Below are 20,341 nucleotides of genomic sequence, written 5' to 3' on the forward strand. Positions count from 1 at the left end.
CTGGTGGCATAAGTTTACTCAGTTCTTCAAGAGATTTTTCTGAACGATATTCCTAGTTATAAAAAAAAAAAGCAGAATATTAAGAGAAAACATTTATAAAGAAATGCAAATACATATGTTCCTATGCACACATTCCATGTTAGACTTAAGTAAATAATACTCTCATGTTTTAAAAACTTCCCCCAGTTCTTATCTTTTCCTTTACTTGAACTTACATTCCTAACACATAAAAGTTTATCCCTTATTAAATAATGTTAAATTATAGTGGCCAAACAATTCTGACAATTAAATATTACCAATTTTATATGTTAATATTCAATGTGAAGCCTTAGGTCAGTTTATTTATAAGAAAATAAAGAACACTCATTAGTGTGTCCAAAAAGTATATAATTTTCAGTCATTAAAAGTTAAAATCATTGAGCCTCGTGATTAAGATAATTTTACTTCTAGTGTTTAATGACCAAAGACGTCAAAGACAATTAACTATAAGCAACATCTGCTTTGAGGATTTAAGCACATGCTTACTGCAAAGGTTTATGGAGTAACTTTGCGTAGAAAGAACATTTGTTAAATAAAGTGAGCTGTGGCTGGCACTAATTTCACAGATACCTTTCCCATCACCCTGAATTATCCAAAAGGGGATACTCTCAGCAGCCCTAAATCTGTGATGCTCCAGCATTTCTCTATGCATATAATCAAAGCTGAGGGTCAGAAACATCTTTCATCTCACCATACTACTTAGTCCACGTTTCTACGGGCAGTCTTGCTTCACATAACATCACCACTATTTTTGTCTCATTTCTGCACTAAATACACCAATCTTTTGATCTAAATTTAAAAAGGGAAAAGTCTGAGTAGTGGGAGTGAAAGCTGGGGAGTGTTTTGAAATGACTGCAGTGCTAATACTATTCAAAATTTCACACCCATCAGAAACTTTTTGAAATAGCAAATGCAAAGCTATATAAGAGTAACTTAGAATTAAATCAGTATTTACTTAGGCAAGAGGAACAAATGTGAGAGCGAGGCAAACCCGAAATATTAAAATTCTAAGACACCCCTCCCCAACCGTAACAAGGATATTAAGGGATTTGGAAGTTTTACCCAAAAATTCCACAGAAGGCTAGAAAACACTCACCAATACTAGATCCTAGTAATAAATGACATAAAAGCTGCCCAGTCTTTACATCCCTTTGCAGACTTCTTAGGCTTCACTCCCTATAACTACAGAGATACTTCTGTATCAAAATGACCTTTTAACATATCACTAAAAACCTGATGGCCATCTCTAATGAACACTTAAAAGTTATATTTTAAGTTTATTGTAAGGTGGCATCAATGTATGACAGTATAAAGCAAATTAGCTATTTTCACAGCTGTGAGGGTATACAATGGGGTGAGAAATGGAGATTTGAAAGAGAAGGAAAAAAGGGTAGACACAAATATAAAAATATACAATATCCCCCTAAAACCCAGATAAAAATACAAATACTAAATAAGATAAATCATGGACAATTTCAGAGTTTTGGTAATTTTCTAGCAAAGCATTATGATAAGTTCAAGTGGAAGCAAATACGACCTTTTCAGAGGTTTTTAATTGCAGTTTATACAATATTTTGTTGATTTCAAGGCACATTTGGGGAAAAGGCTAATGTATGTATAAGAAACCAGACCTACCAATCTGAAACTGGGCTTTTCATGTTTCGATTCTTTCTGGAGTTTTCCATCAACTGAACCTACCACAGAGATATTTAGCAGATGGTTTCCGCCATTGCATTCAGTGTATAACATGCGATCTTTGTGGAAAATCCCACACTACATTTAAATCACAATTTTGTAGGATTTTTTTGAGGTGGGTGCTCTCCAGGTACCAACAGAACAAGCAAAAGTCTTCTTATCCATAGTGATAATACTGTAGGAATCCCTGTAAAGAAAGTCACTCCATATTTCTTAAGCATTATTAAAGATGCAAGAGGGTTCCAGTTACTGGTTGAGTGGGTAGTACCACCCACATGTCTGAATGAAGAGCTGCCTTGAATGATGACCAGCCTAGAAGGACCTCTGCTAGACTAACGAGCTCCACCTGCCCCAGGGCAACTTTTGTATGTTCTAAGCAAGAAGAATCCCTGGAAACAGAATCCCTGAGGGTCTACTGATGGAGCTCACAAACTTGCTGCAGATAACCTGATTACAACTGACTTTTCTACAGTGAGCTACTGTAAACTAATAACTTACTAAATTAGAGATTGCCATAGAAAGCCGGGATAATGACAGGAAATAGCCAAGGAATTAACCACAGATGTGAAAATAACCACAATCACTTCAAATACAGTCTTGAGAGTCAAAACATGAACTTGAGTGTCACACATAACATTTTTCCCTAAACTAGAATAGTCCTTTTTTTTTTTTTTTTTAGATTTTATTTTTGAGTAATCTTTATACCCAATGTGGGACTCGAACTCACAACTCTGAGATCCAGAGTCACACACTCCACCAACTGAGCCAGGCAGGTACCCCAATCCTTCTATTCTTATTAACTATGCTTTAAAACTTTTAGCTAATAAAATGGGACCTGCCAACATTGCTCTAAAATATGAAGTTATATAAAACTAAGCCTATGTTTTTATATATGCCTACACTTGCGATTAAAATCCTGACATTATCTCCACATTGTTCACATTTCATTTTTCAAAGGGGTTCCTCATGATATGTTTTATTTACTGTTTCAATGCCTATGCTGAATTGGAAGTTTGATCCAGATCAGAACATTCTTTCTGTGTAGGAAATGAGGAATTTAAACCTGGCCCAATTTTTTAATTGGAAAAAGTTTTTTAAACTGTTGCTGGACTTTATTTCTATTACTGTGCTTTTCGTTTCCATCTGCTTCAATTACCTTTAATTTCATCAAATAAAAAACTACATTTTCTTCATGCTACTATACTATCTAAATCAAAGCAGTCTAGTTAGTTCCACAAAGATCCCTGGAGAACTGAGTTTCTGAAATCATTTCAAAAACAAAGAATGAATTGTTCTGACTAATATTACCATCCCCCAATAACCACAGATTTTCCCATAACCCACCTTAGTTTTTTTAAGCAATTAACTAAAATACCATTTTCATGCTGACAAAATAGGCCACCTACTCACCTGAACAAAGGCAACCGTGACGACGATAAGTATTGCCTATACAAAACAAAGAAACAACCTTTTAAAGCACACACTGTAATTCCAGAAATAAATGTTAATCATGTTTTATTTTTCTAACTCTATCTGCAGTCCCTAGATACCAGACACTAAGCACTGAGATCAGCTGGGGAAGAAATCACAACTCTGCCTTAGGGGAAAAACTGAAAGCCAACAGTGGCTTGCCTCCCCTAGGACAACTTCTCAAATTTGATCTCAAGATTCCTTTCTGCTCTCACAAACTGAGGACCAGCTTTTATGTGGGATATAATCTATTGATATTTACCATAATTTAATACTTTTTCAATTGCTCAGTTTTAATTCCTCCTTATTAATTCATCTAAAAATAAAACCATTGCATATTGACACATACAACATTTTTTATGAAAAATACACTTTCCAAATAAAAAAATTTGTGAGAAAAGTGCAAGTGCTTTCAATTTTTCTACCTTTAATGTCTGCCTTAATACAAAGCTAGATCCTCACATTTGCTTCTGCATTTAATCTATTGTCCTACGCTGATTAGGCTGAAGTATATAGGAAGAAAACCTAATCTCATACCGATATTGTTGGAAAAGCTTTTTCAGATTGCGGATATTCTTCTTAACTACCACATCAAAATTAAACAAGTGTTAGTTACTTAGAGTAATTTGCAATGTAGAATCTAAACTGTATCAATGAACTTTTCATAATCTATTATAGTAAAATTCATTGATCTATTTTCAATTTGAATGGATCTTTGATCACTGAAAACACTGTAACATCTTACACTGTTCATTTAGAAAATACTGATTTACTTGGTTATTCAAATAAATCAAATTGGTTATTCAAATCTTTAAATATCTTGAGAAATTCTAAGTATCACTTAAAAGCTTGAACTTTATCACTGGCAATAAATGCTGTTTATCTTTCTTGAAGTGATAGTTTCATTTCACTCACTTCCTTAAAAAAGTATGTCAGTTACCCAAATCTTAATAACCAAGTTTGTCTATTATTCATTCTTACTAGTATAAAGCCTAGTTCAGCTCACCACAATCGGCCTTCCGTGAAACAACCATTGTACCTCAATATTCATTAAGTTTTTTATGCATATTTCCCATTTTATTACACAGAATATTCAAAAGGTATGTACTCAACTGTCAAGATTTAATGAAATTAATTTTTACTGCTTTATGAAAAACACTCCTAAGAGAAACAATGAAAGAAAACAATGACCATTAGTACAGTTTGGGGCCATTATTTTGACTTGAGTCAACACAGTTTTACCTGCCATTGCTTTTGCACCACTGATGCAAATATCCAAAGCAAAAATAATGTTTTAGTATATAGTTTGGACCTTACACGCTCCATGAAAGGGTCTTAGAGACACTGGGAGTCCACAAGCAAGAGCTCAAGAACTGCAGCTCTATATTAATTTCTACTGTGTTCTTAAGCATAAATATATTTGCTTTAATCAATGCTTGTACTCGCTATAAATTTTTATACTACAATAAAACAGAGGACAAGAAAAAAGAGGAAACTCTCAATGAAAGCTATAACAGCCTAGCCAGAAAGAATAAAATCTTACATAGTAAATAGTGTACATTGTTAAGTAATATTTTTAATTTCATAATCATCAGGTTTCAGTTCACAATTAGTTAAAACATTCACAACAGAAAGTAAACTAAACTGAAATTTTAACCAGAAATTTATTATAAAATATTTCAAATCTGTAAAATTATAAGGTTGTTAAATAATTCTCATGAGTGCCAATCACAGACCCTTGAACTCATTACTTGAGATTACTGCAACAAAATGCAGAATTTGGATATTAACAAAAAACCTGAAAAAACATTAGGAACGTCTCAATTCATTTTCCAAAATAAAAAAGCCAATCCTAATTTTAAATGATTATCCAACAGTTTAAAAATATACATTATTTTCTCTTACCACAGTGATACTGACAGCATCATCAAACTGATGCATTAAAACACTGATGACTGCGGAAGCCAGAAGCAGCATAATAAGGGGATTTTTAAACTGAAAGTGAAAACAAACAGCAATTAAATGGTTTTGTATGAATGGTAGTTGTGTTCCATCACAACAAAAACTTAAGAAAATAAACTGCTGAGGCATGATTAGAAAATTATGAGTCTACATTTGAATGAGACATCATACGTCTCTTCAATTAACAAAAAAAGTATTTACATTTATCTACATTTAAAAGTCACCATTTCATAACAGTTCCTTTTCAGAAGAAAAGAAAATTAAGTATCAATACTTTAAACTAAGAATTTACCAATTCCTTATGGTACACGTGTACATAAATTTAATAAATACAGCTGGTCTGAATTTCTACTGAGGCTAGAATAAGTGGAAAATGATTTTTAAGATAAAGATTTAGGTGAACACTGGGTACAACAGCTAAATTATGAGATCCAAACATTCCTATACTTAATAAATTAGCACAGATTACAATTCTGTGGTTGATCTACACACCCCAGAAATAATCCCCTTCATCAGCTAAGAGTCAACAGTAAGAGCCACTCCACAGAAGCTGGAGGTTTTCCAAATGCTGGTTTTCCTAATATCTGTCTGGCAGAGGCAATAGTATCTAAAGAAACAGAACCATACCATCAACCCAACCAGGCAGCACTTAAATGACCAAGCACCAGAGCCACCCTGAATTCTTCCAGTTGGACATCCTACTCCTTAAACATCAGAGCTCTGTTGCCAGAACCTCTTCCTCTGATGAAGTGGTGCCAATCACTGTTAAAGGTGCAAAGTATCTAGACTACAAAGAATTCATCCCATCAGAGAGCCCCAGCCCCTAGATACCACAGCAGCGAGGTCAGATGCCATCACCTCCCACTCCCTATATGCCTCCATTCCCCGGCACTGTGGTTCCGACCCTGCTTCACATCAGAATCATGGGAAGAACTTCTAACAAATGCCTAGGTTCACACCAGACCAATTAAATCAGAATCTCTGGGCAGAGGACCCAGGCTTCAGCATTTTTTAAGCACTCCCCAAGTGATTCTAACGCCTAGAGGATTGAAAATCACTACTCTAGCAAACTAAAACTACAACTGCAATATGGTTCAGGGTTGACAAACCACACACACTTGACTGAATCAGAGTACCTGGGTTTAAATTCGGCTCCTGTCACTTGTGTATGACCCAAGTTCCTCATCAGTAAAACACTACCTTATACCAAGAGTGTGGTAAAAATTAACTAAGAATGTATATTAAAACACTGCGTGAACCATAAAGCCCTCTTCAGATGTTAGTTCTTATCATAACAATTTGAGGACAAGACCCATGGGCTTTTTTATTCTAACCTCTAAAATAGCTGCGCCACGGTAGCAAGCACACCACTTGATTAATGGCAGGCTCCAGGCAAATGTTTGCAAAGCAACAAATTCAGTGTTCTTTGTAGAGGAATAGAAAGTCACCCAGTGCTTTATGATTAACAATTGATATTTACTGTTAATTGCTGCTTGTGCTTAACTGTATTACACTACTTCTGTTTCATTCTCACAGCAATCCCATGATGCAGGTAGTCAAGCATTGAAACAGGAATAAGAAAGTAAAACATTAAATTATACTGCCTAGTAATAAGTCCAATCATCGGAGTTTATAAATCCAGAATGAACTTCCTAAAGTTTTAGGTAATGTGGATATGTGGTAAATGTGAGAATAAAAACATGCATATAAAAAATACAAACACATAACAGATACACACAAACACAAGGTTCTTTTAATCTCTAAAAATTCACGTTTTCCACTTTAGACAAACACATCTGCAAAATGAGTTTTTTATCAAAACTGATAAATTTGGGCACATTAATAGGCCCTTTAGAAAAGTTACACATAGATCTTTAAAAAAACAAACAAAAAACTGTACTGAGAAGGCATTAGAAGTTTTCTTTACTAAAAAGAGCTTGCTAAAAAATAAATAAGTAAAAATAAAAAGAACTTTTTTGGCAAACTAACCCTACTAGGTGAACACTGGCCACAGGATTCTTGGAACTTTTCACACTAACATACTTGTTATCAAGATAAAAGAAAATCCTAAAATAAGTCTTTCTGAAAAGATTAGGATGTTGACAAAATATAATTTAAAATAGCTTTTATTTATTGATAACTTATAATCTCCTAAAATTATTATCCTCATGTTATAGATAAGACTAAAAGGATAATAAAGATCATATAGCTAGTAAGAAAGAAAGAATTTGTACCCAGGCAGTCTGGATTCAAACTACCTTATTTCTACTACATTTTCTAAGCTGACCATATTACTTTAAAAAACATTAGCATTCCTTATAATAAAACAAGTGTAAGGTAGACATCTGTAAAGGAAACTACTGTTCACAGTATCACTCCATATTATACATTCATAAAGATTTGCACACTAAAAATTATAGAAGTTCCAACTTAACAGCAAACCCAAACAGAAAAAATATAGGTAAAAAAAATTTTTACAAATTATTTTCTTTCTCCACAAAAACAAACTTCACAAAAGTAAACAACTACACTAACAAAAATACGTGTGAATTACACAGCAGAGGAGGAAATAAAAATATCTCACCTGAGAAATATATTTCTTCCATAGTGGCTCATCTTCACTGATATCAAACTCATTCCAGCCATGGAAGGCTCGCCTATGACTTACTTCACATTTGTTCAGACCATTCTGAAGATCAGCCTGTTAGATTTTACATATAGAAGTTACTAAAAATGTTAGAGAACAAAAGAAGAAAAACACTAGGGTACATATTGTATGTTCATATTTATAAGAACTTATACAACAGTCAAATCTAATCTGTTGTAATAAAAAGCATTATCCGTGGTTGCTTGGGGCCAAGAGCAAAATCTACTTAGAAAGATTAACTGCAGGGGGACCTGAGGGAACTTCAGGAGTGATGAAAGTGTTCCATATCTTAATTCTGGTGGTGGTTAACATTTGCCAAAATGTAAACTGTTCCGTTAATATGGGTACACTATTTCATTTAAATTACACCTTGATTAAAAAAAATGTATTGATGTATAGGTAACATATGATATTACATTAGCACTTTTTTTTTAATATAAGCAATAAGGTACAGTTTAATAAACAAAAAACTTAATGATTTTCTCTGGGAGGAGAGAAATAAACAAGAACCAATCACATGACTTACAGAAAACAAAATATCAGTACGTTTTAATTAGCTTTCTTTGCTCTCATTGTTTTATTTTCTAAAATTAGTTTCTCCAAAAGAACATTCAATGGACCATAACTGCCTTTCTTGTTCTCTGAGCCTATCGAAACCCTCAGATTGGTATTACTTTTTACTCTTGGACTGTGTAATTATTTCAAGCAGATAATTTGTAGTTCCTGAATTACTGAAAATAATTATGTTCTATGAACACCACCTACATTCTTCAGTCACTGCAATATTGTAATTTATAAGAAATATATATGTTATCTGGTCAGATGACCAAAATATTTCTCATTTGTATATGGTCTTCTTCCAGGGTTGCTGGCTCACAGATCCTAAAACCCTTGGAATTTCCTGGGATGATGGCAATAAAGGTGTCTTTTGTTGTGTTAATGAAGGTGACTTTTGGACTCAACCCAAGAGCAGCAGCTAGTAGACAAGAGGACCAACCACATGATTACAGGGTTCAGTGCTAGCACCCCCACCAACATCCTCCCTCACCTCTGAGGAGGAGAGAGGATGGAGATTGAATCAGCCAAAGGCCAATGACTCAGTCAATCATTACTAAGCAATGAAGCCCCCATAAAACCCCAAAAGAACTAGATTTGGAGAGTTTCCAGGTTGGTGAAAACATGGAGACTGGGGAGAATGGTACACCTGGAGAGGACATGGAAGCTCCCAGCCCTTCCCCATACCAGACCTATGTATCTCTTCATCTCGCTGTTGATTTATATACTTTATCATATCCCTTTAATAAATTGATAAACGTAAGTGTTTCCCTGAGCTCTTTGAGCCACTCTAGAAAAATTAAATGAACCTAAGGAGGAACCTCTAAACTGCAGTGGGTAGGTGAGAAGCATAGGTAACAGCCTGGGGCCTGTGACTGACTTCTGAAGTCAGGAGTAAGGGGCAGTCTTCTAGGGCTGAACCCTTAACCTATGGAATTTGATGTTATCTCTGGGTAGATATTGTTAGAATTGAGTTAAATTATTGGGTGTCAAAGAATTGGTTGGTGTTGTGTGTGGGAGAACCCCCTCCCCGAGCATGTTGGAATTGGGTTTGAGAAACTTGGAAGAATCACTGTTTCTCATGATTTATTATCATAACTACCAATTAAGAATGAAATTACCTGCATCCCTGAAATAATCAGTTTCTCTGGCCAAAAGCTTTACAATAGAGTTTGAGAACAGTCTCGCAACACTTAAAAATATTTAAAATAAACGGTTTTAAAACAATATAAATACAACCAAAAAACCCTCAAAAAATAGATATCCAATGTTTTTAATGCCATCATTAAAATACGTGAATTTTGAAGGAAAAATAAAAAAACAGTATTCATGTTTCTTTAGATTGTGCTTTTAAAACTAGGAAGAGATTAAATTACATAAGCAATTAAAGTTTACTTGCAGTCCGTCTTATACTTACCTTTTACTTTACTTTAGAAAACACAAAAAAACGATAAACTCCTCTAACTCTACTTATCTTAATAAATTGATTATTTTATTAATCCAACTAATCCTTACACAGCATTAATAGTTCCTGGCAATGCTCATGACCTAGAGCTGCACTGTCCAATCAGGTTAGCAATCAGCCACATGCAGCCATGTAAATTTTAATGAATAAAAATAAAATTAAATTAATTTCAGTTCCTTACTTAAATATCCACACTTCAAGTACTCAGTAGTCATATTTAACTACTGGCTACTGTACTGAACAGTGCAGAACACCACATTTATGTCATTGGAGAAAATTCTATTGGATGGCATTTACCTGACTGATAAATGACTGATTTTACTATCTATTCCCTTCCTCCCCACCAAGTACTTACTTGGAGAATGCTTGCAACTTCACTGACTGGTAATTCACTTGCTTTTTTTGATGTCAATACAGGAATCATTGTCTCATTTTCACCATTAGGAATTTTTTGGAAACGTGCAACCTAGCAAATAAAACCAAAGGAAAAATATCTGAATCTACCAAAATATTGGAATGTAGTCCAGAATAAATGAAAATTCAAATATTCACAGAAAGTTAGTTTCCAGTTAGAAAACAAACATCTTTAGAATAATAATATCTAGTCCTAGTAAGATAATTTTCTACTAACCATGAGCTATTTCTCCAGAAAGCATATCTCAAAAATTAAGCCACCAGTACCAGCTAGAACACAAAATAATTTCCACATTAAATAAAAAAGATGCTATTTCTACGGCAATGTAATGAGTAAAAAGTAAAACAGATGTCCCGTCTAGCAGATCCTGAGAATTACATGTAGTCATAATCCTCTAAACTCATTATGTTTAACAGGAAAGACAGAGAACAGCTAAGCTTTCTCCATTTTAACTACTCCTGTTGGTCAGGCCGTTTTTTAACTGTCCAGAAAAACACCTGGCTACTCTCCATAAGCACCAGGACAGCAAGTCAGATTTAAAAAGCCATGGGTGGCACAGCGGTTAAGCGTCTGCCTTCGGCTCAGGGCGTGATCCCGGCATTATGGGATAGAGCCCCACATCAGGCTCTTCTGCTATGAGCCTGCTTCTTCCTCTCCCACTCCCCCTGTTTGTGTTCCCTCTCTCGCTGGCTGTCTCTATCTCTGTCGAATAAATAAATAAAAATCTTTAAAAAAAAAAAAAAAAGCCATTCCCAAATTAGCAGGAAAACAAAGAGCAAAAGAGACCACACAAGCAGAGGATGCACAGTTAGGGAAGGGGCTGTAAAGAGACAGAGTAAATCACAGAGATGGTGGTAACCATGGTATCTACTTGATGCAGCTTCATAAGCAAGTATCTACAGAAAAGTGTTTATTTAACACACTTCCAGAAATAAATCCCCAATCCAGACTTGTCTTGGGTCCTAAGCTGACAGATTCCTTATAGACAAAAAGTTTTGAGTAAGTAGAAGAAAGTGAGACAAAATCTCCCCACAGAAACTTTAGCGAAGAAAACATTTCAGTTGCTATACCTCCACTTCTTAAAATACTGAAACCGTAAAATAATATTGAAACTGAAGTGATCCTCTTACTGCCAAGGCACACGTCTTTAAACTTTCAGATGGAATGCTTTCAACCTTGGATAATCAACATTTTTAGGATAAAGTATTTCCCTAAAATTTTTTGGACACAACACTTCTTTAAGACAACAAATGAGATTGATCAAAGAATAACTTCAGTTTCTATTATTAAAGATAATAATAGAGACCTGTATGCTGCCATTATAGAAGTCTGTGTACATAAAAAAATCTTTACACTTACTCCAAAAAATAGTAAATTGCTGTGGGAAAAAAAGTACTCCCTTTGTGTAACTGAGTTCTGGAACAATCAAATACATACATGTTTTCTAATCTATTTAAAATGTTTAAGTACTTTAAAGCAAGAAGTGGTGGACAGCTATATACAGAAGAATGAAACTCGACCATTCTCTTACACCATACACAAAGATAAACTCTGAATGGATGAAAGACCTCAATGTGAAACAGGAATCCATCAAAATCCTAGAAGAGAACATAGGCAGCAACCTCTGATATCGGCCACAGCAACTTCTTTCAAGACATGTCCCCAAAGGCAAGGGAAACAAAAGCAGAAATGAACTTTTGGGATTTCATCAAGATAAAAAGCTTCTGCGCAGCAAAGGAACAGTCAACAAGACAGAGGCAACCCACGGAATGGAAGAAGATATTTGCAAATGACATTACAGATAAAGGGCTGGTATCCAAGATCTATAAAGAATTTCTAATCTTTAACAAAAAAAAACAATATAATCAAGTCAAAAAATGGGCAGAAGACTTAACAGACACTTCTCCAAAGAAGACATACGAATGGCTAAAAGACACATGAAAAAATGTTCAACATCATTAGCTATGAGGGAAATTCAAATGAAAACCACACTGAGATAACATTACACCAGTTAGAATGGCAAAAATTAATAAGGCAGGAAACAACAAATGTTGGAGAGGATGTAGAGAAAGGGGAACCCTTTTACACTGCTGGTTGGAATGCAAGTTGGTACAGCTACTTTGGAAAACAGTATGGAGGTTCCTCAAAAAGTTAAAACAGACCTACTCTATGACCCAGTAATTGTACCACTGAGTATTTACCCCAAAGATATAGATGTAGTGAAAAGAAGGGGCACATGCACCCCAATGTTCGTAGCAGCAATGTCCACAATAGCCAAACTGTGGAAGGAGCTGAGATGCCCTTCAAAGGATGAATGGATAAAGAAGATGTGGTCCATATGTAACGGAATACTACTCAGCCATCAGAAAGGATGAATACCCACCATTTGCATCAACATGGATGGAACTGGAGGGGATTATGCTAAGTGAAATAAGTCAAGCTGAGAAGCAGACAATTATCATATGGTTTCACTTATATGTGGAACATAAGGAATAGCATGGAGGACATAAGGAGAAGGAAGGGAAAAATAAAGGGAGGGAAATCAGAAGGGGAGAGGAACCATGAGAGGCTATGAACCCCACGAAACAAACTGAGGGTTTCAGAGGGGAGGGGGTTGGGGGGATGGGTTAGCATGGTGATGGGTATTAAGGATGGCACATATTGCAGTGAGCACTGGGTGTTATGCGCAAACAATGAATCACGGAACACTACATCAAAAACTAATGAAGTACTGTATGGTGACTAACATAACAAAATAAATAAATAAATAAATAAATAAATAAATAAATAAAGCAAGAAGTGGAAGGATTTTTCTAATCTTAACAAGAAAATTACTAGTAACTAAAAATTCTGAGGAAACTGGAGACAAATTACCTTTCTTTCATACAAAACGAAGTCTTGAAATTATTTAAAGCATATTTTTACGTAATTAAGAAATTTAAAACCTTAAAGAAAATACTGGAAATTGCAAAAATGTTGCACACGTTTTAGAACCACTGAATGTCCTTATTTCAAATCGATAAACCTATATAGTGGAAACTGCCATCTCAAGTACCCAATACGCAGTACAAGAGCCTTTCTCATAAAATCTTTTTAAAGTAATCTTTTGGTAGTTGTTACAAAAGACAGGGTCTATGTTGGAATACACTCTCCATAAAATCCTTCATGAGCATTCCATGGGCCCAAAAGAGCTGAAAATCTCAATAGAAGAAAGTAAGACCATTTTGCTCAATAATGGGTAAGACACTGAAGGGACATGATGATAACCCTCTAAATATATGAAGAACTGCCATGTGAAAGAGGGAACACCAAAACCAAAGCGTGAGTTTCTAGCCAACCAACTTCTGGAATTAGAATGTTGGTAGCTGTGGTAGAAAGAACCATATGGAAATATTCTTCTCAGAATGATCTGGATTAAAAAAATTAGGAGGACATATAAAGCAAAAAAAGGCTAAAGAAGTAAGTGGGGATCCTACAGGGCCCTATTATGGAATTTGTCTTAATCCTAAGGGCAAATGGAAGGCCCTGCACTGTGATCTTAAAAGTAAATAAATAAAAGGCACGAGTTGGAAAATTAAAAACACACAGAATAAGAGTGGTGAAAACACACCAGTTTGGACACTATTACATACGTCTAAACAAGAGATAAATGTAGCTTGGACAAGGGTGGTGGAGTGCAGAAACAGATGTAGAGGTAAAAATAACAATACATGATGATGAACTAGATACATGTATCAAAGAATTATACTAGATTTCTAGCTTGTCTTACATGCTAAATACTAATGCTATTCAACATGGTAAAGAATACTGGAATACCCTTTTTAACAAATGGTGCTGTGGCAACTAGATATCCACATAAAAAAAAGCATAAAGCTGGACCCTTCCCTCACACTGTATATACAAAGATTAACTCAAAATAGATCAAAGACCTAAATGTAAGAACTTAAACTATTAAACTCTTAGAAGACAACCTAGGCTTAAATCTTGACCATGGTTTCTCAAACATGGTACCAAACGTACAAGAAACAAAAAAAGACTGAACATCATCAAAATTAAAAAGTTTTGTGCTGCAAAGGACACCAACAAGAAAGTGAAAAGGACAACCCACAGAATGAGAGAAAACATTTGCAAGTCATTTAGCTGATAAAGAGCCTGTACCTACAACATATAAACTCTCATAATCCAATAATAAAAAGACATAATCCAATTTTGAAATGAGTAAAAGATCTGTATATTTCTACAAAGAAGATATACAAATGACAAATAAGCACATGAGAAGATCTTCCATCATTAAGCATGAGGAAAATACACATCAAAACCACAATGAGATAGCACTTCACATCCACTAGGATGACCAAGGTAAAAAAGAGAGACAATAAAGAGTGTTGGAGAGCATACAGAGAAACTGGAACCTTCCTATACTGTTGGCAGAGCTGTTAAAAGGTGCAGGTGCTATGGAAGAGTTTGGCAGCTATTTTATATATTTATATATCTGTATATAAAATTATGCTATTATACAAACATGTCATTTTCTCTGGCTAAATGAGGGGAGTGTCTTCATCTTGGAACAATCTGAGTGATTCAATAACACTTTGATTTTAAGAACAATAAAACACAGGCAAATCACATAAATTTAGTTAAGGTAAATCATCTTAAGAAGCAATTTTATGTCCTTCATTTGTTACTACGAAAGTTCATTATCTGTTGTCCCAGGTTTCAGACACTAGGTATTTGCTTATCTCCTACCTCACCCTAAAAATAACCTGGGCTTAACTATAGCTTAATCTCTGCATAGTTGCTTTACATTGTTTTAAATAATGGCATTTTTTAGATCTACACCTTGGATTATTTAACTCATGAAACTAATAAGCACACCACCACAGTCCATAGTCTATACCTCTAGTTGGAGAGCCATGTCATACCAAAACATACACATGTAAGATTTGCCATAAAATAGTCAAATCATGACAATGCAAGTCAGTCAGTCTGAAAATTCAGGAGGGGAAGACTGTTACAGCCCTCAGAATTCTGGGAAAACTCCCCTGAAGTAATAAGCCGTTAAAAATGGGTATCAGGGAATGGTTAACACCTGCCAAGGAAGTGTTTTAAACAAGAGATGAACACTGGTAAAAGCCAGAGCAATAGAAATCTACTCTGTATGTGAGTAGGCCAATCTGGCTAGAATGAAGTAAGTATTTTACTATGCACTTCTACTTCCATTAATGACCCAGATCTACTCAGACATTAAGACAAGCTATAGAGTTTTTAATTGGATGTATTTAAAAACTGCAAAAACTTTTACATCTTTGAGACATATCAAATAATTCAGTTAAATATAGATCCTATGTGTATCAGCTCCATCACAGACCTACTGAACCCAAATTTGCATTTTAACGATATAATCAGGTGATTCACTCATATATTGAGTCTAAGCACTGTTATACATAAGTTCCCAATTCTGATACAAATTAGAATTATATGGGGATTGCCATGGATCAAATTGTTCCCACCAAATACACATGTTGAAGTCCTAACCCCCAGTTTAACGGTATTGAGATATGGGGCCTCTGTGAGGTAATTAGGTCATGAGGGTACAGCCCTCATGATGGTATTAGTGCCCTTATAAGAGACGCCAGAGAGCATACATTTGTGTCTCCTCTCCCTCTTTCCCATCCCTCCTCCCCAGCTTCTAGATCTGTGAGAAATTAAAGTCTGTTATCTAAGCCTCCCAGTCTATATTTTGTTATAGTAGCCAGAGCAGACTAAGACAGGGGTCTTTTTGCATTTTAATCCAAGTGTCCAGGCACCATCCTTAAAGAGCATGAATCATTAGGTGTGGGATGGAGCCAAAACGTCAAAACTTTTTTTTTTGTTTTGTTTTGTTTTTGAGAAAGAGAGAGTGCACGCAAGCTGAGGGGCAGAGGCAGAGGGAGAGAGACTCTTAAGCAGGTTCTATATTCAGCGCAGGGCCCAACCGGGGCTCGATCTCATGACCCTGAGATCATGACCTGAGCAAAAATCAAGAGTCAGATACTTAACCAACTGAGCCACCCAAGTGCCCCCAAAACACTTATTTTTAAAAGCTTCCCAGGGTGGGTCTAACGCACAAAGTTGATCAGCACTGGCCTAGAGGATGAGGTCAAAGGCATTGTTAGATTGAATTCAAAACATTAGACTGTTATACTTTTAAAAGGTAAATATCTTCTAAAATGAGTCACCACCATAGGTTTATAAACTGTCCCTGGAAAAGGAACAAAAAAAACTCTGTCACTCAAATTCAGCACATGGACAGAAATCTGATTTCAAAAAGCAAGTCAGCAAAGGTAGCTCAAATCACCCAACAGAAGTCAAGCCACAGAGAAAAACAGAAAATATTTCACCCCTACAAAGTTCAGGAGTACTAAATAAGGCTTATTAAAAGTTTTCAGGTCAACTCTTGACGATAAAAGTTTTCTACGTTTCACTTGCAAGTAAACAGAAAGACACTTAAAACCCAAGAAAATCAAGAGTACTCAGTATTAAACTTGAAAGAACCAGGCACCTCTCCACAGTTGTTTAACAGCTATAGCACAGGAAGGGAGGGTTATCTGGAAACTCTAAGGATTAAACTATACAATGCCATTGTATAAATTTAAGGATATAAACAGGCTGAAGAAAATAACAGTGACACAGCAGTTCCAATTCAAGAACGGAAGGTTCACAGTGATTTACAGTCCTGCTCAATTTAAGAAGCAGTTCCTTGTTGATTAAAGCCAAAAATAAACTGCACTAAATAATCCCACCTAGATGTGGTTATACACATAACACACACTCCAGGTGAGAGGTAGAATTTGCACTTCTGGCATCTATCTGCAAACCATTTTTGTAGAAATGATACTATCATTAGAAGAAGTAGTGAATTTTTCAAAAGGTGACCAAATAACTCCAAGTTGCTTTAATTGATCTGCTGGTGAAGAACAAGGTAGCCAGTATTTTTCTATAATACTGTGTAAGTCCACTTACAGCCACACTGACACGCTCAGCTGGATGGAGTAATAGTATAGTGCAGCAGGCATCTAACCAAACATGCCCTTCAGAGCTAGAAAAACAGGAAAGGTTCTAGACCCCACTCCAATTTCAAACACAACAGCCTTTCTTTAATGTATTATATGTTTTGGCTTCAGCAAAAAAGAAGCTAGTATTTAAACAAAGAGCTTTACAGCTTTAAAAGGAGGAAAGGGAGGAGTGCTTGGGTAGCTCAGTCAGTTAAGCATCTGCCTTTGGCTCAGGTAATGACCTCAGGGTCCAGGGATCGAAACCGCATCTGGCTCCCTGCTCAGTGGGGAGTCTGCATCTCCCTCTCCCCTTGCCCCTCCCCCTGCTTGTCTCTCTCTCTCTCTCTCTCAAAAAATAAAACACTTTTTAAAAGAGGGAAGGGGAGGGCACCTGGGTGGCTCAGCCCTTAAGCGTCTGTATGCCTTCGGCTCAGGTCATGATACCAGGGTCATGGGATCGAGATCCGCATCGAGCTCCCTGCTTCTCGGGAAGCCTGCTTCTCCCTCTTACACTCCCCTTGCTTGTGTTCCCTCTCCCGCGCCCGTGCGCTCTCTCTCTCTCTCTGTCAAATAAATAAATAAATAATCTTTAAAAAGAATAAATAAAAGGAGGACTGGGAGCCTAAAACATCTAGTACTGTGGTTTTTAATCTTATTAGTTAGCATCAGAATACCTGGAGGGCTTATTAAAATACAGGTTACTGAGCCCCAACCTCAGAGTTTCTGAATCAGCTTGTCTGGGGAGGTCCCAGAAAGTATGTTTCTAACACGTTCTCAAGGAATGTTGATGTACTAGTGCAGGTTACACTTGGAGAACCACTGCTCTAGTCAAGGTCAGACTTGACTAGATCCCAATTTATAATCCCAACTCTATGTCTTGACAGCTGTGTGACCCGGGACAAGTTATTTAAGGTCTCTGCATCTTTTTCCTCAGTGGAAAATTGGGATAATACTGATTTAATTTCAACAAGAACTGAAAAAAAAAAATTTATCAAAGTGTGTGCACTGTACCTGGTATACGTACTCAAATACTGGCTCCTTTCTCTTAAAGCAACTATATTTATTGTATAATTATGCATTTGCCTCACCCCCGACTCTAAATCTTCACAAGGGTATACCTGGTTTTCATCATCTAGGTATCCTCGACAAAGTTCTTAATATCCAACACCAGAAGTACTATTAGAAAAAAAAATACTGGGATTTTTGTCTTAAGAGAAAATTATGTAGCAACAGAATAGTATTATTATCCTACGATGTACCTATGCCTTTTAAATGATCTTTCATTCAAAGTACAAAAAGATGGCAGAACTGATCAGAAAAAGAATTTATTTAGTCATCCATGAATTAGTCTATCTTCTACAAGGACTAGGCAAGTTCATGTGTTTCCACCTTTGAAAGTGCTGAGATTAAAGTTTCCAACCTCTAGACGTCAAATTTCACTGGCAAATGTAGAGCCATACAAGCTGGAAAAGTCAACCTGTCTGATGAAGCGTTTCAAGGATCAGACTGCTGGCATGGAGCAGAGCAGAAGCTGGCAAGAGTCTCAAAGTGGGCAGGGCTCATCAGCTTAGAATCACTGTTCATTCAGTCCTACCAATGAAGAAATGTTGGCATGGGAAATGTTGGCATGGCGGGAAAAAGCACCGGAAACACATTTTTATGAAATACTGCATTACTAGAGGAGCAGGTTTAAAAACACTTCAAATACAAAGTGAAAATTCCAAACTGAAGTAATGTATCTAGGATCATATACCTAAGTATTCAGAAATATCAACAAACACCTCCTATAATATGCAAGTTCCTATTTTTCCACCAACTACATCTGACAAAGTCACCAACTCAGTCTTCTTATCTAAAAGGCAAAATGGAATATGACCATTCTCAAACTTTAGCTATCTTCAAAATCAGCTGGGAGTGAGATGCTTATTAAGAATACAAGTACTCCCACTTTTATTCAACATAGTACCGGAAGCCTGAGCTGCAGCAATCAGACAAGAAAAAGAAATAAAAGGCATCCAAATTGGTAAGAAAAACTTTCGCTATGTGCAGATGTCGCGACACCACGTGCAGAAAACCCAGAGACTCCACTGAAACACTACTAAAACTGATAAATGAATTCAATTAAGTTGCGGAATACAAAATTAATGTAAAGAAATCTGTTACTTCCATACACTAATAATGATGTAGCAGAAAGAGAAATTAAGAAAATAATCCCACTGGGGCACCTGGGTGGCTCAGTCAGTTAAGCATCTGCCTTCAGCTCAGGTCATGATCTCAGGGTCCTGGAATCAAATCTTGCATCGGGCTCCCTGCTCAGCAGAGAGTCTGCTTCTTCCTTTCCCCCTCCCCCTGCTCATGCTCTCTCTCTCCATCTCTGTCAAATAAATAAAAATCTTTAAAAGAAAAAAAAAAGGAATGGATAAAAAGATATGGTATATATACACAAAGGAATATTAACTGTAAAAAAGGGTGACATTTCTCCATTTGCGACAACATGGATGGGCCTAAAGCATGTAATGGTAAGTGAAATAAGTCAGATGGAGAAAGACAAATACCATATGATTTCACTCATATATGGAATTTAAGAAACAAAAATGAACAAAAATAGAGATAAGCAAAAAAAACCCCAAAATAGTAACAACAACAACAAAAACCCAGACCTTAAATACAGATAACAAACTGGTGGTTGCCAGATGGGTAGATGGGCCAGGGGGACACAACTGGGTGAAAGAGATAAAGGAGATTAGGAGTACACTTACCCTAATGAGCACTGAGTAATATATAGAATTGTTGGATTATATTACACACTTGAAACTAATATAAGGCTGTATGTTAATTATACTTCAATAAAGAAAAAAGAAAGAATAGAGGTACTATGTAGATCTCGGCAAAAAAGTTAAAGTTGAACAGGACCAACGGTAACTAGGTCTAGAGCAATGGTTCTCAACCCAGAGTGCACATTAATGTGCAGTGCACTTTAAAATCACCCGGGGAACTTTCAAAAATTCCTACAGCTGGAACTCCAGACCAATTAAATCAGAGTCCACAGAAATGGTTGG

General features: G+C 36.0%; 1 protein-coding gene across 1 annotated transcript in view; it reads right to left on the bottom strand.

Moving 5' to 3' along the window:
- The window catches only part of ATP2C1 (ATPase secretory pathway Ca2+ transporting 1), a 169,312-nt gene that overhangs the window by 76,828 nt on the left and 72,143 nt on the right, over positions 1–20,341 (bottom strand). The window contains exons 2-6 of the mRNA XM_034662009.1: positions 10,189–10,299; positions 7,751–7,867; positions 5,110–5,199; positions 3,145–3,180; positions 3–52 (exon numbers count right to left, since the gene is read on the bottom strand). Of these exons, the coding sequence (XP_034517900.1) occupies positions 3–52; positions 3,145–3,180; positions 5,110–5,199; positions 7,751–7,867; positions 10,189–10,299 (404 nt within the window). The remainder of the gene's footprint in view (positions 1–2; positions 53–3,144; positions 3,181–5,109; positions 5,200–7,750; positions 7,868–10,188; positions 10,300–20,341) is intronic.

The sequence above is a fragment of the Ailuropoda melanoleuca genome, chromosome 6, assembly GCF_002007445.2.
Source record: "Ailuropoda melanoleuca isolate Jingjing chromosome 6, ASM200744v2, whole genome shotgun sequence".
NCBI classification, from domain to species: Eukaryota; Metazoa; Chordata; class Mammalia; order Carnivora; family Ursidae; genus Ailuropoda; species Ailuropoda melanoleuca.